This window comes from Schistocerca serialis, chromosome 2 (genome assembly GCF_023864345.2).
Source record: "Schistocerca serialis cubense isolate TAMUIC-IGC-003099 chromosome 2, iqSchSeri2.2, whole genome shotgun sequence".
Lineage (NCBI taxonomy): Eukaryota > Metazoa > Arthropoda > Insecta > Orthoptera > Acrididae > Schistocerca > Schistocerca serialis.
Genome location: NC_064639.1, coordinates 318,654,095 through 318,678,832, shown reverse-complemented (window position 1 = coordinate 318,678,832; position 24,738 = coordinate 318,654,095). Strand labels below are relative to the sequence as shown.

The window sequence follows — 24,738 nt, the reverse complement described above, 5'->3', positions numbered from 1 at the left end:
TTTAATTCCTAAAAGACATATTTTTCTAATGACGAATACTGTGGCAAAATTAACTTACTACCTTACACGCACAGATCTCGTTAATTTCTTGTCTATTCTAAAACGGGGACTTTTTGAAAGAAACTTAGTAATAATAAATTTTCTACAGTTACGGGCGTAATCACATACAAGTCAGGAATTTGCTTGCGAGGGAAACGAGAGCACCAACGCACGTAATACTTGTTGCGTCTTAATATGGTCCACACTCAAGTTTCATATTTGATAACAGAATATAAAAGCTGTGAACGAAATGAAACAGAATATGCAGACAATTGGTGTGTATAGCGCAAAATTTATCGGTGTTTCTGTATAACGTTTGACAGGGAAGTAAAATCTTATACGATTCATGAAAGTACTTATATGTACCTTTTTGTTGTTCATCACTTTCCATTGTCTTTCCCTTCTTCCATCTGTACTGCTAATTTTTTGGAAGTTGTACATCATTACTTTTGAAGGGTTTATCTTGGTTACTTTCTATTCTTGAGTATTGTTTCTTTCCAAATCATTATTTTAATTTTTTTGGTACAAGCTGTTGTTCATTTCTTTTCGAGAATTACGGGAACATTTGCTTCGTTAACCTGTACTCACTCAAACAATGTCGAAAACAAATCGATCTTTTCTTTACGGTTACCATCAATTCCTTCTTAATTCGTTGGTCAATTTTCTGATTGAATGTCATTTTGCTTCCATCATTTGGTTGTATTGCAGCTGTTAATTTTATTGCTGTTCTCTTGTATCCAGCTTATAAACCATTATCAACTATTCACCTTCATTGAAACATCTGCACCTGCTAAAGTAATACTGTGCATTCAGTAGTATTTCAAGTTGTCAAATTTTTGTATACATGGTAAGATAAACCACAACATGCTTCCATTTTATCGATGTTTTATTTTGTTGTTTATCTTTATGATCAATTTCCTTTTTTGGTTCCTCTACGATAATTACTTTTTTCGTTTTTGTGTTGTGGCTATTGTTTTGGCCTATGTTTTCTTCTCTTTGTTTATATTTGTAATTAATATTTTTACTTTATTTAAAATTCCGAAACCAACTCTGTTTGCTCTTATTCCCAACAAATTTAATTCTGAAATTACTTCTGTTAAATTTTCTGAGACTACGACAAAGTTCGTAGGAGTAAATAGGCAGCTGTGGAAAGAAATTCTATTTGATTGTGACCTTGATATAATCGATTTAATATTATACACTCAGTTTGTTCAGTTCAGACTCTTAATAACACGTACTTAAACAGTAAGATGACTTGGCTTAATATGAGTGAGAGCAGTTTCTTTCGAATGATCGGCATAGTCCTCCTCTAAATTTCATTTTAGATCATATATTTTCTCTTAGGAATTCATAAATAATGATTGATAATTTTGTTTTAATATTAGTTTCTCTGAGGCTTCAAACTGCTGTTTCTGTTTTAGATGACTTTTTGAAATCATCAGCTTCCTGGCATATTAAAACTATATGCCACACCGGTGCTAGTGCTCGTTGCCAGAACCTTTGCAGTCCGCTGGAAAGTGAAAGCTTCATTGTGAATGTTGTCAGGGGTGCGCAGTATAACAACATGTTGTGCACTATTGAATTTATGTTGTAGTTTGTTCGATGCAGGTTCTTTCTGGAACCAATCTGATATTTTCGACATTCTGTCTGTGCCTCCACAATAGGTAACGCGTTCTTGTCGAGTTTCTTCTGACTTCCATACGCTCTCAGGAGTCAAATGTATATGCTTCATAAATTTTAATTTTATATCTCTTTATTAGTATTATTCGATTTTTGTTTCATGAGACCTAACAGAAACGAAAAATTCATTGTGAATATGGTGTGTCTCGAAAATGATGTGGTGTCCTCGAGTTTCTGATCCAGGATTTAAGGAATGAGTCAGTCGTATTAGTCCTATCTCGTGTACTGCTTCTCAAATAGTCATTTCTCACTTATAGCTCCGTCACAGCAAGATTATAAATAAATGATAAATAATTTTGAATGTTGAAATGGTGGAATCACTACAGAGTATTTTACGGACATCAGAATCAGTCGTTTCAAAAATATATTTATCGTGATAAAAAAGCAAACAGTCTTTTAGGGCATCAGTTCCTCTCATTATGTATAGTTGTTAACGTATAAACTAGGAATTACGTGCCCTTGTTGTTTGGTGCAGGGAAACATACGCATAGAGCCATACGCAAAAGTCATTCCTGCATATTTTTGGCGTAGGTGAACTGTCACTGCGTCAGCCATGTTGCAAGACTTTTTTATGATGCAACGCGACGTACCTTGGTTCTCTGAAGATACCTCGCGCATGACATCAAACATTTGGAGATTTCCTAACCTTAGTGCGCTTCTGCGAAGACTGCCTCGTGTAACACCTGCAGCACTGCTGACAGTACAAAGAAGGAAGTCTGGAGATTTTCAACGGAATCTTAAAAATATCGTGAAGTTACGATTTCCCAACAGTTCTTAACCTACACGCTCAAATCTTCCGCCTTAGTAACAAGACAATACTTACACTCCACAGAACGAAATTTTCACCCCGTAGCGTAGTGTGCGATGTTATGAAACTTCGTGGCAGAATAAAACTGTGTGCCGGGTAGAGACGCGAACTGGGGACTTTGCCTCTGCCGGGAAAGTACTCTACCTACCTAGCTTTACTTCAGTCTGGAAGGTAGGAGATAAGATACTGCCTGAAGTAAAGCTATGAAGGCGGGTCATGAGTCGTGCTTGAGTAGCTCAGTCTATAGAGCGCTTGCCCGCAAAAGACAAAGTTCCCGAGTTCGAGTATCGGTCCAGTACACAGTTTTCATCCGCCATTAAGTTAAGTTACACTGCATATTCCCCAAGCTATAACGGCTTTTGTTAGCGCGCCACACCACTACTTTACGTACATTACCATCACTCACATATGACGGTTTAATGTCTCACGCACCTCTTCGCTCAAGGCAGCAAGCGATTAGTTGTCATTATTACCATTATTTTAACAGGATGTATTAGTTATTATTGACAGTTGGGTTCGATTATAAGCCAATGTTCGATTATAAACCAATAGGTCCTATCAGTTAGTCTCTGCACAATTTTTGTCCAAGTAGTAGTTGTCGCTGGCTGCCTCTGACGAAACAAATGATGAAAATCTGAATGTAGATCTTCTTTCTCTGTCATTGAGCGAAGCAGACGTATTTGTGCTTGCGGAGAATATTTTACAAGCAGTAAGAAATGTTTACAATATTCGCAAAGAAAACAACAATAAAAACTAGTGAGTTTAAAAAAGAAGTCTCAGCTAAATTATTCATTACTAATCCATACCATTTTTATGTTTACAAATGAGTAGCTCCACCCGACTAGTATCGACAATGTAACATACTTAAGTCGAAACAAGGCCCCGGGAGTAGACACCATTCCATTAGAACTACTGACAGCTTTGGGAGAGCCAGTACTGACAAAACTCTACCATCTGGTGAGCAAGATGTATGAGACAGACGAAATTCCCTCAGACTTCAAGAAGAATATAATAATTCCAATCCCAAAGAAAGCAGGCGTTGACAGATGTGAAAATTACCGAACTATCAGTTTAATAAGTCACAGCTGCAAAATACTAACGCGAATTCTTTACAGACGAATGGAAAAACTGGTAGAAGCCGACCAAGGGGAAGATCAGTTTGGATTCCGTAGAAATGTTGGAACACGTGAGGCAATACTGACCCTACGACTTATCTTAGAAGAAAGATTAAGGAAAGGCAAACCTACGTTTCTAGCATTTGTAGACTTAGAGAAAGCTTTTGACAATGTTGATTCGAATACTCTCTTTCAAATTCTGAAGGTGACAGGGGTAAAATACAGGGACTTGGAAGAGCAGTTGAACGGAATGGACAGTGTCTTGAAAGGAGGGCATAAGATGAACATCAACAAAAGCAAAACGAGGGTAATGGAATGTAGTCGAATTAAGTCAGGTGATGCTGGGCAAATTAGATTAGGAAATGAGACACTTAAAGTAGTAAAGGAGTTTTGCTATTTGGGGAGCAAAATAACTGATGATGGTCGAAGTAGAGAGGATATAAATGTAAACTGGCCAGGAAGACGTTTCAGAAAGTATTTGTATGGAGTGTAGCCATGTATGGAAGTGAAACATGGGCGATAAATAGTTTAGACAAGAAGAGAATAGAAGCTTTCGAAATGTGGTGCTACAGAAGAATGCTGAAGATTAGATGGCTAGATCACATAACTAATAAGGAGGTGTTGAATAGAATTGGGGAGAAGAGGAGTTTGTGGCACAACTTGACTAGAAGAAGGGACCGGTTAGTAGGACATATTCTAAGACATCAAGGGATCACCAGTTTAGTACTGGAGGGCAGCGCGGAGGGTAAAAATCGTAGAGGGAGACCAAGAGATGAATACACTAAGCAGATTCAGAAGGATGTAGGCTGCAGTAGGTACTGGGAGATGAATAAGCTTGCACAGGATAGAGTAGTATGGAGAGCTGCATCAAACCAGTCTCAGGACTGAAGACCACAACAACAACAACAACATATTTAGGCATAAATCAAATAATGTTCCAGCAAAAATATATTATATCGGCTCGTACACTGATCAGCCAGAAGATTAGGACCACCTATCTAATGGCCAGTATGTCCACGTCTGGCACGGATAACACTGGCGACGCGTCGTGGCATGGAAGCAAAGAGGCCGTGGTAGGTTGCTGGAGGGAGCTGACACCACATCTGCAAACACATGTCACCTAATCCCCGTAAATTCCGGGGAGGGGGCGGACGAGTTCTGACGCCACGTTCAATCACATCCCCGGTCTTTTCGATCGGGTTCAGATCTGGCGAGTTGGAGGCCACCACATCAACTGGAAGGCGTCACTGGGTTCTTCTAACCATTCCATCACTCTCCTGGCCTTGTGACATGGCCATTATCTTGTTGATAATGCCACTGCCGTCAGGAAAGACAATCGTCATGAAGGAGTGCACGTGGTCTGCAACCACTGTACGAATCTCGTTGGCCGTCATGGTGCCTTGCTTGATCTCCGCTGTGCCCACGGATGCGCCGGCTGCCGTGGCCAAGGGGTCCTAGCGCTTCAGTCCGGAACTGCGCGACTGCTACGGTCGGAGGTTCGAATCCTGCCTCGGGCATGGGTTTGTGTGATGTCCTTAGGTTAGATAGATTTAAGTAGTTCTAAGTTCTAGGGGACTGATGACCTTAGATGTTAAGTCCCATAGTGCTCAGAGCCATTTTTGAACCGACGGATGCCCACGTCAGTGTTCGCCAGAGCATAATGGAACCGCCACTAGCTTGCCTCTGCCTCGCAATACAGGTGTCAACCAGCTGTTCCCTTGGAAGACGACGACATGAGGAAGAAGGTGTCGGGGTTCATCAGACCATGCAACGCTCTGCCGCTGCGCCAACATCCACTGCCGACGGTCACGTGCTCATTCCAGTCGTGTTGTTAACATTGGTACATACATGGGTCGTCAGCTGCGCAAGTCCATCGTTAGGAGTGTTCTGTGCACTGTGTGTTCAGACACACATGTACTCTGTCGAGCATTAAGGTATGATATTAGCTCCACCACAGCTTGCCGCCTGTACCGTTTTACCGGACTGCTAAGCCTTCGACGTCAGACATCTGTAATGAGGGTGGCTGCCCAACGCCACGACGTGTGGCCGTGGTTTCACCTTTGTTTCGCTACATGTTGAAGACATTCAAAACAGCACTCCTCGAACACTCGACAAGTCGTGCAGTTTCCGAACTGCTCGTGCCGAGCCTCCGGGCCATCGCAGTCTGCCCCCGGTCGAACTCACGTAGGTCGCGCGCCGTCCCCATTCCACACTCGGACAGTAGGCTCACTGATACTACATGCACCATGCTTGTGTCTCACTAACAGTCATTTGTGCGCAATGTGATGCTGCTATCGCCTAGACGGGATTATATCGGTAGTAGATCGGTGGTCATAATGTTCTGTCTGATCAGTGTAAGTGTCACATACCGATAATTTCAACTTCTTTGTAATACTCAACATGACTAGTTATTCTTTCGGTAATATGAATGAAAAACAGCAAAGTGGTGCAAAGATTGGTAACTTGTTGAATTTTACACTGCACAAAACACAGAAAAGTAGTATTCTATGGCTACATCATCGGTCAGTAAGTTCATACAAATATCTATGTGTAACAACTTCTGGGAATATGAAGTGGAATGACTACATAGGGTTAATTGTAAGTAAACCAGGTGGCGAGTTCTGTTCTTTGGTAGGATATTGGGAAAATGCAAGTTAGTCTACAAATAATAATGCTTGCAAAATTCTCATGCGTTCTATTTAGAATATTGCTCGTGCCTTTGGGACTCATAAGAATTAGGACTAGTGAGGTATACGGAACATATACAGAGAAGGGGAGCACCAATAGCCATAGATTAGTTGACTCAAAGGAGAGCACCATTGTTCTGTTGACAAACCTGAGCTAGCAATCTTTTGAAGATAGACGTCAGCTATCCCGATAAAGCCTACTTGTAACTTTTTCATGAACCAGTATAAATTGAAGAATCTATGAATATCCTATAGATCCTTACGTATCACACTCGTAGTGACTGTGAGGACAAAATTATGTGATGAATATTTAAAAAAACCTCTATAGCTGTTATTTTACATGCGTTTATTAAACCATAACGATTTTGTTTCCATACGAGTCTCTTCAGGTGACCTGCAGTTTAACAAAACTCAGATAAGGTTAGAAGCAACTAAAACATGGGAATAATACGTTATATCTTACAGTCATATCGAATACTCACCAATAGTCTTCGTAAATAATGCATACAACGTGGCAGGAGCCTGCTGGTGTCCTGAATTAAATGCCTAATTACCCGATAAAACGTTTAAAGGTACATGTCGGAACAGGACAAGTAGAATGTTTTACTTCGTTGAATCTGCTTTGTGTAAGCACAACTAGCAGTGAATCTTAGGTACTACAATATTGTACTGTACTGACCAGACATGGCCATTCAAAGAAAGGCGTACACATGTAAACATCTCGCTTGGCGTATATTGCGGACGATTCAAGGACTGGAAAACATAATCGTTTCTACTAAAGGTAACGACTTCAAATGCGAGAATGTAATATAAGGTCCAACGGTGCCGACCGGCCACCCTGTCATCCTCAGAACTTAGGCGCCACTGTATGCGGATACGTAGGGACATGTGGTCAGCACACCGCTCTCCCAGTCTTTGTCAGTTTCTGTGACCGGTGCCGCTACTTGTCAGTCAAGTAGCTCCTCAATTGGCCTCACAACGGCTAAGTGAACACCGCTTGCCAACAGCACTCGGCAGAACCGGACGGTGGCCCATCTAAGAACTAGTTAAGCCCGACAAAGCTTAATTTCTGTGATCTGACGGAAACTGGTGTTACCACTACGGCAAGGTAGCAGCTTGAAAATAAAACGTAAAATTACTTAGTACTCTAATTACATCATGATGTGTAAAAGAAATTTTGACAGTCAAATGTAAAAGATGCAAAAACATTTATTCAAACAATTTACAAAATTTGTACAATGAAGGCTTTCACGACCGGATGTTTCAGCTGCCGAGAATTCTTTCGGGTTGTATGGCCGTGGTCCATGGAAATCTTCTATCCTTGACGTTTCGTCCAAGACTCAGCACAACCAGGAGCACCTCCGAAGATGTCAAATTTAGCTTTGGACGAAACATCAAGGATAGAAGAGTTCCATGGACCACGGCCATACAACCCGGAAGAATTTACAAAAATTGCTTACAATCAAAATTAGATCAGAACAATTATGTACCATATAAAAGAAATAAAAAACGCAGTACTTAGAAAAAGTCGTGTCAACATTACACATGTAAAACTGTGAGTAAATGTGATGACATAAAATGGTCATGACTGATGGATATCAGACTAAGAACTTTACACGATCAGATTTATCGTCTCATTCGGGTACTCGTGGCAAATGGCCCTACTGCACCACCCCAGGCGTTTTGTTCGTTTACTGATTGTGAGTCTCGCCTGTCACGAGTGATGGTTTTCGGTTAGACGTCAGGATCAAACTTACTTGCGTAGTTTGAACTTTCTCACATTGAGAAGACAGAAGGAACGATCTCTTTTAATTGCTAAAAACTTTCTAAAGCGAAGATCGCATAAATATTTCTTTATTTAAAACAACCGGTTTGGACAGGCTTTGCTGTTATCTCCAGATTTTAAAAAACCTTTCTGTTATGAAACGTCCTCATTTTAAGTTGGACACGACGTCAAGTTGTCATGTGGATAAAAAAAATAGCACATTATAAAAGGTTTGTCATAACTAAAATATTTGCTTGGTTGAATTTTCTCTTTTTGAGAATACTTGTGTTGTCATAACAGTCTGCTGCAGAATTTGACTCTCGTGAATCTAATGTTACGACAAAATCGAAATATAGTAACAAAACAACACAAGCAATAATAATCGAGTTTATTAATGACCAAAAAAAAATCCGTGGCGACGATTTTGTCAAAGTCTTAAGGTAAATTCTCTGTACTCCAGGGAACTGAAAGAATAGAAAAGTGTCGCCCAAAAATTTCGTGACGTGTACATTTAATTGTTCCCGAAAATATGTATTTGTAAAGACATCAAACAATATTTAGAACGTAGTAAATAGCACCACTTTTTACTTTTTTTGTATCTTGTTTTCTTGCTAACCACTAACATCGAAAATTATTTTTCGTGATTACTTGAATTGTTTGCTGTTGAAACAATCTTCATTAAAACATGTTAACCTACCTACTTTCTAATATATGTATAGTGTAGAATTTTTCGTTGTCGGGATTGTAAGACGAAAACACCCACTTGCTTTCACATATTTCGTTTTGTAGAACACTTGTAGGAAAACTACCAGGAGCTCGAGCAACCTTTCAAGTGTGTAACTAAAACAAAGGAACAACGCAGTAAAGATGAAGAAGACACGAAAGCACAGAATTCATTACTATAATAAGTATGCACTGGGGCAATAGATTGGCAGATGACGCCACAGTCCGCTATTTATGCCCGTGCGCACTCTGTACCGCAGTGAAGATTTTAGTACCCCACTCTCGGCACAGTCAGTTGATCGTTAAGGTCACCGATGTACTCGTGATGCGGTTGGCCGCTGATTTACACGTAGGCGTGTGACGCGCACTCACGACGAGTAAATCGATTATCACCAGAAGGGCGTTTGTATTAAACGGCTTTTACGTGTATAATGATGATACGACTTCTTGTAAGCATTGCTTTTTTATTTATCTTACTAGCTGTTCCCAGTCACGAGTTGTTGTGGCTCAGTCTGGTGAAATGGGAGCGAAAGAAAATCGAAAGCAAGCATTTATAACATCTATGGGAATTAGATATACGTCCTAACTCCTTCTTCCCCTCCCCTCCGTATCTGTCTTATTTGAACAGGAATAAAGTCTAATGAGTGGTGCAATGGGAAGTAGCCTCTGCTACGCACTTCACAGCCGTTTGCAGGTTATGAACGTAGATGTAGAAGAAGACTATGAAGTTGTGTGAGACCTGAATTTCTCCCGGGGTATTCAATTTTCAAATAACTTCCGGGAATTCAGCCAGGTAACACTTACAGGGACCGCCGATATTTCGGCGGGAGAACACCCCGCCATTTTCAAGGCAACTGCAACGGACAGGCGGCGTACATGCATTTTTAAAACCTCGGTTCTCGGACTGAAGCAGGAAAGATAACACACACACTGAACACTAGTGCCACCAAAGATGAACAAAGTCATAGCTATCGATAGTGAGGCTAAGAATTCGCAGGTGAGGTCGCATTGACTCTGTCCTTCTGCTTTTTGACAAGGGAGAGAGCCGGATTCCAAACAGAGTTTAAACGAAAACGTCTATCCTTGTTAACGAGGTTGCTAGCTAATTTAATCTCAACTGCCTCCTTAATAACACTGTCCCATGGACATGTTATTTATAACATCGGGTGACCAGTATCCAAGTAATGTTCGGCAATAGGAGATCTGCTTGGCTGCTGTAATCGTGTTTGTAGTTTATGCTCAGTACATCGGTTCTCCACGATCCTGTAGTTTGACCAATATATGCCATGCCGCAGCTACAAGCAATGCGATATACACCAGCCTTACGCAGACCAAGATCATCCTTAACATCCCGGAAGTTATTTCAAATGACTCTGAGCACTATGGGACTTAACATCTCAGGTCATCAGTACCCCAGAACTTAGAACTACTTAAACGTAACTACTCTAAGGACATCACACACACCCATGCCCGAGGCAGGATTCGAACCTGCGACCGTAGCGGTCCCGCGGTTCCAGACTGAAGCGCCTAGAACCGCTCGGCCACCAGCGGCCGGCGGAAGTTATTTGTATGAAGTTGTGTGTAGCGCGAACGGGGTCTGTGCGCATGCGCTATTGGCCGCTGCTGCAGACGGCGCTGTCTGCTCGCCAATAGGTCGTCGCCTTGCGGACGCGTTCCTAGAGAGTGCAGCGTCTGCTGAGGGCGGCGTGCCAGCAGTGCACGGGAGTCGGCCGCGCACCGCCCTGCAGGCCGGGCCGGGCCGGTGAGCTGAGCCTTGCCGAGCCTCGGCCCCCTGGAGTCGCAGCCAGCGCCGTCATTGATCCGGCCGGGCGCCCTCTTCCGCAAGATCAGCTGACGCTACGCGCCACGCCGCTGACCCACTGCTGGCTTTCCACACTGAACCCTGCCCACGGCGCTGCCGGAGGGCAGTCGGCACTCTGTAACATGTCTGACCGTTACAACCCCAACTGCCACTCGGCAGAGTGATGTGTCACGGCGGAGGAGAGATTTCCAACTACGAATGTAACTTCAATAGAGAAGAGAGCTATAGGCTGCCAGCTTTGGTGGCATCCCGCGATCAAGACACCACATGCGCATCCACGGCGCACGGGGAATACAGACAATGACCAGCAAGCAACCACTGCGGCAAGGCAATAATACACTGAAATGCCAAAGAAACTGCTATAGGAATGCGTATTCAAATACAGAGGTATGTAAACATTCAGAGTACGGTATTGCGGCCAGGAACGCCTATATAAGACAACAAGTGTCTAGCGCAGTTGTTGGATCGGTTACTGCTGCTACAATGCCAAATTATCAAGATTTAAGTGAGTACAGTCGCCACAAGAGCGATGGGACACAGCATCTCCGAGGTAGCAATGAAGTGGGGTATTTCCGTACGACCATTTCACGAGTGCACCGTGAATATCAGGAATACGCTAAAACGTCAAACGATCTACATCGTTGCGGCCGGCAAAGGATCCTGAAAGAACGGAACCAACGATGACTGAAGAGAATCGTTCAGCGTGACGGAAGTGCAACCCTTCCGCAAATTGCTCCAGATTTCAGTGCTGGGCCATCAACTAGTGTCAGCGTGCGAACTATCAACGAAGCGTCATCTATATGGGCTTTCGGAGCCCTAGATGATTGCACGACAGAAAGCTTTACGGCTCTCCTGGGCCCGTCATTTGTCTGTTGATGACTGTGACTGGAAACATGTTGCCTGGTCGGACGAGTCTCGTTTAAATTGTATCGTGCGGACGGACGTGAAAGGCTTTGAAAACAACCTAATGAATCCATGGACTCTGATGGTTCAAGCTGGTGGAGGCACTGTAATGCTGTGCAGTTCGAGTGATGTGGGACCCCTGTCACGTCTAGATACGACTCTGACAGGTAATGTCGTGTGACGAGGGCCTCCTGTCGGGTAGGCCGTTCGCCTGGTGCAAATCTTTCGATTTGACACCACTTGCGCGTCGATGGGTATGAAATGATAATGATTAGGACATCACGCAGTCCCTGAGTGGAAGAAATCTCCGACCCAGCCGTGAATCGAACCGGGGCCCTTTGGATTGACATTCTGTCGCGCTGACCACTCAGCTACCGGGGGCGGACACTCTGACAGGTGACACGTTCTTAAGCATCCTGTCTGATCACCTGCATTCATTCATGTCCATTGTGCATTCCGACGGACTTGGTCAATTCCAGCAGGACAATGCGACACCTCACACGTCCAGAATTGCTACAGAGAGATTCCAGGAACAAAACTCTTTTGAGTTTAAATACTTCCGCTGGCCACCAAACTCCCAAGACATGAACATTATTGAGAATACCTGGGATGCCTTGCAACGTGCTGTTGAGAAGAGATCTGCACCGCCTCGTACTCTTACGGATTTATGCCGGCTGCTGTGGCCGAGCGGTTCTAGGCGCTTCAGTCCGGAACCGCTCTGCTGCTACGGTCGCAGGTTCGAATGCTGCCTCGGGCATGGGTGTGTGTGATGTCCTTAGGTTAGTTAGGTTTAAGTAGTTCTAAGTCTAGGGGACTGATGACCTCAGATGTTAAGTCCCATAGTGCTTAGAGCCATTTTTCTTACGGATTTATGGATCACTCTACACGATTCATGGTGTCAGTTCCCTCCAGCACTGCTTCAGACATTAGTCCAGTCCATGACAAGTCGTGTTGCGGCACTTTTGCGTGCTCGCGGGGACCCTACATCATATTATACAGATGTATCAGTTTCTTTGGCTCTTCAGTGTATTTTGAAAAGCATTCGCCCTCTCCTGGTTTGCCTGTTTCACTTCCACCCAGTGACGATGTTCCACCAATCGTAGCTGGAAGAATGTAACCAGAAACCCTTCTTTATCATAACTCTGGGAAATATCCCTTTCTATTAGAGCTGCGATCTACTAAAACTACGGTCGGGTAGTTGGATACACTAAATAAATTACATAGTAAATCGTAGGATTACCATTGGTATTGGTAGTGAAAGAAACATAAAGCAGTATATGAGAGAGAAACTGGCAATGGACGACTTGTTTTGCACATACGAGTGTCATTGAATAATTAACGACACAAATTGATCTGCATAAAAAAGCGTTTATTTTTACAAAACAATATTTTTTTCTACTTTTCAAAATGATCCCTAGAACATTTATGCTCCTGTTCCAACGGGCTACAAGCTTTTTTATTCCGACTGCAAAGAACTCGGTATCTTGGTGTTTGAACCAATTCCCCACAAACTTTTTCTTCCTCAGTGTCCTGGAACCTCTTCCCACGTAATGCCTCCTTCAGTGGACCAAACAAATGGAAATCACTAGGTGATAAATCGGGACTGTAAGGGGGATGAGGCAGTACTTCCCAGCCCGTTTTGTCGATGGTTTCAAGGGTTAGTTGAGCAGTATGAGGACGTGCGTTGTCTTGCTGGAGAATCTCACCTCTCCTCTGAGATCCCAGACGTCTCTTTCTCATGGCTGGCTTCACCTTGTTTAAAAGCAAATCCGAGTAATATTGCCTGTTCGTTGTACGCTGCTCTTCGAGATAATCACAAAAAACTGGACCTTCAGGATCCCAAAACACCGTCAACATGACTTTTCCTGCTGAAGCTTGGGTTTGAATTTCTTTTTGTCAGGTGAGTTGCTGTGCTTCCACTTCATGCTTTGCGTTTTTGATTCAGGCTCATAATAGTGAACCCAAGTTACATTACAAGTTAAAATTTTGTTGAGGAAGTACTCACCTTCTCTTTCATAATGTTCATTTAGTTCTGTGCACACTTCAGCCTTGTTTCCTTGTGTAGCCGTGTCAACTCTGTTGGGCCCCCTCTTGCACATGTTTTTCGGTATTTGAAGCTATAAAGGTACCAAACTTCCCTTACTAGCAGTTTTTTCCCCAAACCAATTTGTATCCTTAATTATAGAATGACCCTCGTGTTTAGAACCGGACATCGATCAGCGTCCGTTCGTTGCTGATTTTAGATCTTCACAAAGTACAAATTGCACTTTATAAGTAATAAAAATTGGTTGATTGCCTAACTTCTGCGTATTTATGTAACCAAAGCAATTACTTTGATGCAAATACAGTTTATATTTAGATGAAAATAGTCTATGTAATTGTTAATTGTTGTTGTTATTTAGTCAACAGAACGTTCTTCATCGTAATCGAAAGCAAGAGTTCCCTGTTGTTGCTGATAAGTGCGGAATTTGGTTACGAGTAACAGTAATATGTTTTATATAAGTTTGATGAAGTGCTGAAGCTATGTTTGACATGCTTTTTATTTTGAGTTTTGTTTTATCGTTTTTTTTTTGTTGAGAAAATTGTCATTTTTGATGTTACATCATAAATCTATTTTTATTTTATTTTTGCTACAGCGTCCCTCTCTTTCACGTTACAATTGTACAATTTTCCAATAAAGCCTGAATTAAACTTTGGCAATTTCCATTTTGCGATAAATATTTCTTTATCTTTAATGTAACAGAGGGGAACATAACTATGTGGGACAAAAATGTTCCTTAGGTTACACGGCATTAATCTATACTCTCGCTCAGTTTCTAGTTGGTTCACCTCTTCTGGTGTCTAGGTGAACCTAGGAAGACACTAAGCGCATACGTAAACAAAGGGATCGAAGTGAGGTAACGCTAACGCCTGTCAGGTCTGCAACACACCTAATGTGCAGGTATCACATTTACGATCTAAACTGACCACAGCTACTAGGGAAACTACCTTATTTGCACATACTTATGATCGTCTATGGTAGCCGAGCGCAGTTTTACAATTCTATTTACAATTCTACCCTCTATCCAATGACTACGATCCGCTGGTGGCATCCAGAAGAGTTTTGCGCAATAACCCCACTTCTTCAGCAAAAGCGCATGAAAACTGTCTTTTATAAGCGAACGTGGCACTGGACTTCGACACTGCTCGGCTAACTGTGGACGCCAGAAGATACTGAAGAAGATCCCAGCAAAGGGGTTGAAACATGTACCATCTAAAAGTTGAGGGGATCATGACGCGGCCTAACACCCTACAGGATTTTTTTTTTTTTACCTTTAATGACAAGAGCCAGCAACGCCTGCAGACGCACATGAAAGAGGATACTTCCATTAGGGCTCATTCTGTTTCAATCACTTATAGAGCCCGAGTCAAATAATTACTTGTAATACTTTTGTGCGCGCTGTAATTAGTCTTATCTTGTCTTGGCAGTAGGAGGCTTTAATACATTCCTAGAGTTCTCACTTAATGTTGTTTCTTAAGACGGTGTAACTAGGCTTTCAGGGAATAGTTGGCGCCTAGCTTGGAGCGTCTGGCAGTTCACGTTTTTCAGCACGTGAACGACGCTCTACCGTGGGACAAACAAACTGGCTACCATTTGTGCTGCATTTTTTTGTATAGGGGGGGGGGGGGGAGGGCTGATATTGAAGGGAATTGCACGGGACAGACAAACTTGGAGAGCTGCATCAAATCATTCTTCGAACTGAAGATCGCGAAAACCTGTAGAGCAGGAATGAAGCCTGATGGTAGGGTCCACTCAAGGCAGGGGACATCGAGTCGAGCTGGATTTGGTGAAAATATCATCTTCCTTTCCTTGGATTAACGGCGCCCATTGAAAACCGGTCACTACCTTTGACTTCAACCTTTGAATTCATAAGATTATTGATCCCCTATATCAGTCCACTTGTTAAGTGAAATATGATCCTCAAGTAAACAATAACGCAATCTAACTTTTTACCTGATGTACTACAACCACCAGGGACTTTCTTATAGCGCCATGAAGTAATGAAAGGAGGATTTTAACACAAGCTAAAGCAAGACAACTTGTAACCATGAGGTTTCTAGAAAATTTCACGTACTAACTCCCTTTCTTTTTTTAAAATCCCTCCTTCAGGAAGAAATACATGCCATGCAGATGGAGTTGAATACGATAATGTAGAACATCTAGTAAACTGAAACGAGCTCGAAACGTTATTAAAAATCGAGGTCTTCGTCACTGCAAATAGGTGCCTTAAGTTCCATTGCGAGATCTTGTTAGCTGCAAATTACGTTGAAGAATGAAATAAAGCAGATCATTTACTTCCATCGTGATATATAATAAGACTGAACCCAATTCTCTCGTGAACGGGGTTCTTAAGGCAACGTTTGTGAGAATGTAAACAAGAATCAGAAGGGTGTGAAATGACTTCGTTTGAGTCGTAAACTATGTGAAAGGTTAATAAAGACGCATATATATTGTAGAAAATGGAATACTAAGTCTTATTTGTACAGGATGATTTTTCTACCGTGTACGAACTCCAGGGATTGATCGATTAAAGGATACGGAACAAAAAAGGTCTAACGAAGGTCTAACGAACTTATGTCTTGAAATGCATGGTTTCTATGCTAGAGACCATTTATTCATTCATACATTGTTACAGAGACTGCCGTCTGATACCCGCTGTACAATGCAGCCACAGTTACAGTAGGTATGTTTACCTCCTAGAGGGTGGTAATCTTCCTCATATGTCGCTTTCTTCAGTCCTTCTCCTACTGTACCGAACCATTTCGTTGTTTCAGTTTTAGTTTTACTGCGACTTTCATAGAATTCCTCAATTTGTCTCTTTGATTTGGTTGGCCTCATTCTCCTAATATGGTCATAGAACTTCAGCCTGCGTTTATCCATTATGTTGGTGGAAATTAGTTGTTATATTGGTTAAATGTGAAACAAAACCAATTATTGTAGACATGGATTAATTAGCAACGAAATGAATTTTTTCATTCGAATTATCGTTCTCCTGTTTAGAAAGAGGTCGCGTAGTTTGAAAAAGAATGAATATCCTCGTTGACGTCGCACATACTTGCATTCGAGGGGCACAGTGCTCAAATTCCCGTTTAGCCACCTGCATTTACTATTTGTGTAGTTACGGTTTCCGTAAATCACCAAAGGCATGCCCGGTTGGTTCCTTCTAAAGGACACAGGCAATTGCGTTTGCATCGTCCAACCCGTGCTTGTGCTATGCCCCTCATGACGTTGGCATCTACTGGAAGTTAAAACCTGATCTTTCTTGCATAGTCTTTAATTTGGTAAACCAATACACAAGATTATTTGCTGTTATGAATTGTAAAATCTATTTTGCTCATCAGTTTTCATAGATTAAATGTACATTTGCTTTCCTCTTAATTGTTAATTGCTGCAGTATCTTAATAAGTTCTACAGCGAGACGTTCGACGATTTAAAAGAATACAGTGCACTGGTCTGTGCCTGCGGTACAATGAATCAGTCATGTTGTGTTATTTCATGTCAAGTCTAATAGTACATGTAATAGGAAGGGATGAGTTTCAGTCAGCAGGCTTTTAGTCAGCAACTGCTACTTTTACATCTTATTAACCAGTAACTATGAAAACACTCTCAAAAATAATTTAGCCTTTCTGATTTTTTTTTCATTTATCAGGGAGGACCTAAGCACAAATCAAATTTCGTGTCCGTAGAGCTAATGATGATGTCGTAGATTTCTGCTTACGCGCCTACACATTCGAATGCCTTCAGAAAGCGATTGTACATTTTTTCAACGTTGAAATAGTTTATCTCACGTTGGACACATTTTGCCACTTTTAAGATTGCTTCCGATCTGTTGTAGCGCGGCAGACGTTATCTAATTTCCCTATAGGAATCGTCATGTGTATCGTACTTGACGTGGCTAATTAACAAAAAAAGAAACAAAAGTTACTTGCCTTTGAGAAACCGAAAAAATAAAAAATGAAAATATAGAAACATTCCATTACGTTTCTGAAAGGTGCATTCCTCCAATAATTTACATTTTTGTTCCACACGAGATATAGAAACTGACAATATTACCGGATCGGTATTATTATGTTTACAAATTAACCTCAGTTGAGGAAACTGCGGAACAAAGGGTTCCTTCTGTTGTGTTGTAGAGCAAATATGTTACTTTGTTTGTTTAAGGTGCTGTTATGCTTTTAATTTTCCAGCGTTTGAAAAGACATAGCTGCAAAACCATTGGAACCAATCTTAATTGTAGATTTAACGTGATTTTGAACATATTTTCAAGCTGTTATCTACTATATACATACATCCATTAGCACTCGATTAATTATAATTACTGATGTTTCATTTCTACGTGTTATGTGTCGATCGAATTGGCTGTATAAATAACTGCAGTAAAAGACTCAGAAGTTACATTTTTTAATCTCTTTCCTTTTCATATATCACGTACATAATATATTTTCCCTAAGTGGCACTGGTGTAATGTAATTAAATACTGACAAATTCGATGTTTCGTTTAATTTTAACTTTACTGTGCCCGGTGCAAATTCAGACATTTCTTTTCTCGATAATGCGTATATTCTACCAGCGGTAGACTTCTACAGTCAATGTGCTTTGAATAATGTGATGTGTTTCCGTGCTGAAACCGCTGTTTAATATTTTACGGCCTATCTGTCAGATTCAAACGGCAATACAGTTATTTTTCATAATACATCATCAAAACTAATTTATTAATAGTAATTAAGCGAGAACACTGTAACTTTGTGAACAATGGCGTGTCTTAGTAAGTTTGATTTACCTATGGGTATGTCAGACATACAGCAGGTGGGCAAAAAATTATAAATCTGCGATCGCCGAAGTTACTAATAAATGCAAGAAGATTAATGTTATATTTACGGAATATAGTAGTCGCTGGTCGCTGGTATAATAGGCAATGAACTAAAATAACATTGCATGTGAATGAGCTCAAAAGCCACTATACAGTCTGTGCATAGCGCACCAGACTCATGTCGTGATTCGTACGCGGGTACTTTTTTTATAATTTTACCTTTCTGGTCATTATGCGAGTGTTATATTCGCGAGTCTTCAGAAATAAACTCTATACAGGTATCTGTTATTAATGTGTTACATGTTTTAAATTAACCAATACTGGTCAAGACTTACATTGTAATTCACTGTAATGCGTGATTTGCTGTTCAGACAAAGCTGAAATTTATGTATCACAACAAATTTCAACGAGTAAGTCGACAGTCACATGGACTGCTTCCGTAACATTTTTCAACATTTTGATTTACATTAGTAAGTTATATTTCAAATCAGATGTACCTCATCATATTAAGCGCATCTTAATTTTTTGGTTCATTGCAGAAATTAATTTTTTCTGTGAGATGACGTGATACCTTATAAACACTTTGGCTGTGGAAAGTCAGTTTGTGGTTCAATTGATAATGTTACGTGATGTGAAGGGTATATGAATAATTTCAGCTTAATTAATTTATCATCTACAGCTTCTTCAACAGAATAGAAAATGACTGTGGTAACATCTATCAGTTGTCACAGTTTCGCCAGGAATTAAAAACTTACGACCATATTTAGGGTCGTAGTATGCTTAATATTTTCTGTATTTTCGTTATCTTCACAGTTTTTCACTATTTAAACGTTCACTACAGTGTACAATTTACGAGTACAATTTACTTTCTTTACTTTCTTTAATTTGTCGCCAGCCGCTGTGGCCGAGCGGTTCTAGGCGCTTCAGTGCGGAACCACGCGGCTGCTACGGTCGCAGGTTCGAATCCAGCCTCGGGCATGGATGTATATCATGTCCTTGGGTTGGTTAGGTTTAAGTAGTTGTAAGTCTAGGGGACTGATGACCTCAGATGTTGAGTCCCATAGTGCTTAGAGCCATTTCCTGTGTCCTCACAGAATAACAGCAAGCTCTGTATTTCCCAGTCTCGATTTCTCTTTCACAGAGTTTTTCAAATGACTACTAAATTGATCTAGCACAAGAAGAGGACTCTCCTGCAATAAGCCATCTTTCCTTCCCTCCCACACCCTATTAATCCATAATTTCATGCGAGCCTCGTCCATCCAACACTTGTCATGTACGTGAACAGCACCCGGCAGTATTCAGAAGGTTTGGGCATTATTTTGCTATTGAAAATGATCATAGGATTAAGTTTAGTACCATCAGCATAACATGAAAGGACAACAACATAGTGCATTTTTTATGTCCACCTGTTTTTATAATTACAGTTTTAGCATATTTCATGGCAACGGTTCTGACGGCAAGGGTTCTGTTACTCGCCACATCAGATGTCAGAGGATTTTCGTCCATTTTTCCTATCTGGCTTAGTTCCAAAGCTGTTTTCTTTCGATGGTAAAGAATACAGCGACGGAAAGATAATACTTTTTCTTCATATTGTTGTGGAATTTTCTGAGAAATTTTGGTTTCGGTTCGCTTGCTAAGTTCATGACGCTTCATAAACAGTTAACCCCACCCTTAGTCTGTTAAGTTCCACTGTAGCGCTAGCTTACGAGCGTGTATTTGGATCAGTTTTGTGTGAATTCCAGTGCTATTTTGACGGTGTCCTTAAATTTATTTCAATATGTCACCTTCTAGTTTTGGCCATTTTGCATTTAGCTCTCTATTTGTACATTTAGTTTTCCTCATTTTTCAGTTCTTCTTTACTAGCCCGGCAATTGCGAATGTTTTTTTTTCTGTTGGTGGATGGAGGGTCAGTTGCTCGGTTTCCGTGTTCTGCGCATGGTATTACTTTCAATATATAGCCCGCGACATATGAATACCTTTTTTTTCCATTACGAAAATGGCTACTAACAATAATATTGTGCTGTTACCGACAGCACAAATCACGTTCAATTCTAGTTCACTGGGTTTGTGATAGCAGAGCGGGAGGGAGACAGTGTTGTGAATCCCCGCAACTCATGTTCGTCCCACCAGTGCACTGCTGCTACCCGGTGAATCCAGTGTTGCTAGATAGAGATAGGTCTCCTGCACCATAGAATATAGAGCTATTTCTAAGGCTGGCGGGTATTTTTAAATCCAACACTGGAGTTTTTATATTAATATCGAGTATAATACGCACTTGAATTTTGGAGGCAATATTTCGAACAAAAAAGTACGCCTTGTAACCCGTAAAATACGGCAGTGCATTCAACTTAAATTTGTGACGTTTTCTCAGGTGCCACTTGTCTGAAATTTTCCGTGTGCTCTCAAGCCCGTCCTTTTTATGTGTCGCAAAGTAGCAGAGAACATTTGTTTTATATGCCGCGATTTCCTGAGTATCTTTTGTACCCAGGGACTTAGAGGCTGACAATTATTGAACTAAAATGAAACTTCCTGGCAGATTAAAACTGTGTACCGGACCGAGACTCGAACTCGCGACCTTTGCCTTTCGCGGGCAAGTGCTTTACCAACTGAGCTACCCAAGCACGACTCACGCCCCGTCCTCAGAGCTTTACTTCTGCCAGTACCTCGCCTCGTACCTTCCAAACTTTACAGAAGCTCTCCTGCGAACATTGCAGAACTAGCACTCCTGAAAGAAAGGATATTGCGGAGACATGGCTTAGCCAAGGAGGCGAGGTACTGGCAGAAGTAAAGCTGTGAGGATGGGCTGTGAGTCGTGCTTGGGTAGTTCAGTTTGTGGGGCACTTGCCCGCGAAAGGCAAAGGTCCCGAGTTCGAGTCTCGCTCCGGCGCACAGTTTTAATCTGCCAGGAAGTTTCATATCAGCGCACATTCCGCTGCAGAGTGAAAATGTCATTCTGGAATTGTTGAACTATATGAAATGATATCGTCATAGCTTCTGAACTTTTTACTTTAGGACGTTCAAACTGAACGGTTGGTCGCGGGGCATGATGAGAATGATGGGAATTAGTATGCGCATGCCCACTTTCATTTGGATGGGTTCATCATTAAGCAAAATTGGCGCACTTGGAGGACTGAGAATCCGCATTTCGCCATCGAGAAGTCTCTTCACCCTCAACGGGTGACTGTGTGGTGTGCAATGTCCAGTCACGGAATGATCGATGCGATATTCCTTGATGGCACGGTGACTACTAAACGGCATGCGAAGATTTGGAAGAAGATTTCGTCCCCATTATCCGCAGTGAGCCTGATTTCGAGATGATGTAGCTCATGCAAGATGGAGCTCGACACCATCGAAGCAGGAGAGTGTTTGATGTCCTGGAGGAGCACTGTGGCGAGCACATTATGGCTCTGGGGTACCCAGAGGCCACTGGGATTTGGAAATTTGTGGTAAGTTCCTGAGGGATCAAACTGCTGAGGTCATCGGTCCCTAGCCTTACATACTACTTAATCGAACTTAAACTAACTTACGCTAACCACAACACACACACACCCATCCCCGAGGGAGGAGTCGAACCTACGACGGGGGGAGACGCGCGAACAGTGGCAAGGCGCCGCAGACCGTGCGGCTACCCCACATGGCTGAGGCCACTGGCATGGGCCTCGATTGGCCACCATATTTCCGGGCCTAAACAAGTGCAACTCCCTTTTGTGGGTCAATATTAAAGACAAGGTGTACAGCAATAACACAAAAACCATTGCTGAGCTGAAAACAGCCGTTCAGGAGGTCATCGGGAGCATCGATGGTCTGACACTTCAGCAGGTCAAGCAGAATTTCGCCATTCGTCTGAGCCACATCTTCGCCAATGATTGCAGGCATATCGAAGATGTTACAACCTAAATCCGAATATCTATAGTGGCGTTTACATGTTGAATAACGTGTGTACACGTCGTAGTTTGTAACTAATTTACGTTTCTATTTCGTATAGTCCAATAATTGTCACCGTGTATAAGCCGTAGTGATGCAATTTATGATATATCTTACATTCCTGAAAATCTCAGTTATACATAATTCATTACGTGGTAGGTAGAACATGTTTACGATATCTGCAATGTAAGCTTATTTTCCACTTTTGTTTGCTTTTCAAGCAGGCATTATTATTGTTGTCTTTATGATTTAAAACGGCATGTTGTGCAGCATTATAAACCACATTTTGTAGTGTATTGTGACTTTCAGCAGATATACTATTATGAACACGTATTCATTATTAAATGGATAGCAAACCTTTGTTTCTTTGTGTTTTCCAAAGGGAGCCATGTAGCTGTTCCACAGCTTTCCTACTTACCTTTCACTTCACGTAAATATTATATAGATTAAACATTTTATCATCTATAAAGCTACAGAGGCTGAACACCAATTTGATTCTCTATAAGGAAGTGAAAAACCGGAAGTATCTGATATTACACATCTCATTTGTTAGTAAATGGAATGGTAAAAATGTTCTTGTTGTTTTTTTTCATCACACAATATTTTTAAAATCCAACGGTAAAGTTCGCAAAGTAGTCTGCTAACGTTCACGTATTGCTTCCTTAGCAGTGATTTCTTCCCGATTTGCTCCGACGACTCTCGCGCCTTTGATCCCATATTCCTCTTTTGCGTATACATTGAGGTCACGGAAGTTATGGGGTAGCGATATGCATGTATACAGATGGTGGTAGTACCGCGTACACAAAGTGTAAAAGAGCAGTGCATGGCGGAGCTGTCACCTGTACACTGGTGATTCACGTGGAAAGGTTTCCTACGTGATTATGGCCGCTCGACAGACTTTGAACACGGAATAGTAGCTGGAGCTAGAAGCGTAGAACATTCCATTTCGGAAATCGTGAGAGATTTCAATATCTCGAGGTCCACAGTGTCGAGAGTGCGCCGAGAATACCAAATTTTAGGAATTAACTCTCACCATGGAGTTGTCAGTGCTAACAGACAAGCAACTCCGCGTGAAGTAATCGCAAAAGTCAATGTGGGACGTACAACGAACGTATCCGTTTGGACAGTGCGGTGAAATTTGTCGTTAATGGGCTATGCAGTAGATGACCAACGCGAGTACCTTTACTAACAGTACGATATCGACTGCAGAGCCTCTCCTCGGTTAGATCTCGGTTATACCCTAGACGACTGAAAACCGTGGCCTAGTCAGATGAGTCCCGATTTCAGCTGATAAGAGCTGATGGTATGGTCAGAATGTGGCGCAGATCACATGAAGCCATGGATGCAAGTTGTCAACAATACCGAGTACAAGCTGATGGTAACTCCATAATAGTGTGGGCTGTATGTACATGGAATGGACTGGGTGCTCTGGTCAAAGTAAACCGTTCATTGACTGGAAATGGTTTCGTTGGCATACTTGGAATCCATTTGTAGTCAATAATGGACTTTATTTTTCCAAACAACAATGGAAATTTTATTGATGACAATGCGCCGTGTCAGAACATTGTGGACAATTCCAGCGAATGATTTGGTCACCCAGATCGCTCAACATGAATCCCATCGAACATGTATGGGACATAACAGAGAGGTCAATTCGTGCATAAAATCCTGCACCGGAAACACATTCGCTATTATGGACGTCTGAAAAGAGTCAGAATGGCTCAATATTTCTGCGAGAGATTTACAACGGTTTGTAGATGCTTGTTACGTTTATTTACTCCACTACGCCGGGCAAAAAGAGATCCGACAAGATATTAGAAAATATTGCATGACTTTTGTCACCTTAGTGTAAAACTAAAATGGATATACGAGTTGCGACAATAAAGTAATGAGACTGATTTTCTTTGCAAACTATGACAACCCTCCAGGCTTGTGTAGGCACAATATCGTTTACCTCGGTCTATAAGCTGCTTCTAGTCCAAGGGGCACTTCGATGCAACTGATCAGTCGTGAGTTGTGCTGTAATAAGTTACACGTGTTTGTGTCTCTCGTCACGGAAATGGAACCGCATAATATTGCGCAACGGTGTGCCATTTCTTCTTGCGTTAAATTGGGTGAAAACGCGACGACAACTTACGGTAAGCTTCAGAAGGCTTTTGGAGAGGAGGCTATGTCAATAGCTCAAGTTTTTCGTTTGCATAAAATGTTTAGTGAAGGCAGAACAGATGTTGAAGATGAAGACTGCACTGGACGACCATCAACCTCACGGACGGATGTCAACTTGGCCAGGGTGCGTGAACTGGTACGATCTGATCGAAGATTATCCATGAAAATGACTGCAGAAGAACTGAACATCAATCGAGAAACGGTTCGTCTAATAATAATTGAAGCTCTTGGTATAGAAAGATTTGTGCAAAAATG

The 24,738-nt window shown here is 41.6% G+C and overlaps 1 protein-coding gene across 1 annotated transcript in view; it reads left to right on the top strand.

Moving 5' to 3' along the window:
• The window catches only part of LOC126455949 (uncharacterized), a 39,064-nt gene extending 28,261 nt beyond the window's left edge, over positions 1 to 10,803 (top strand). Inside the window, exon 3 of the mRNA XM_050091706.1 lies at positions 10,498 to 10,803. Within this exon, the coding sequence (XP_049947663.1) occupies positions 10,498 to 10,803 (306 nt within the window). The remainder of the gene's footprint in view (positions 1 to 10,497) is intronic.
• The last annotated feature ends 13,935 nt before the right edge of the window (positions 10,804 to 24,738 follow it).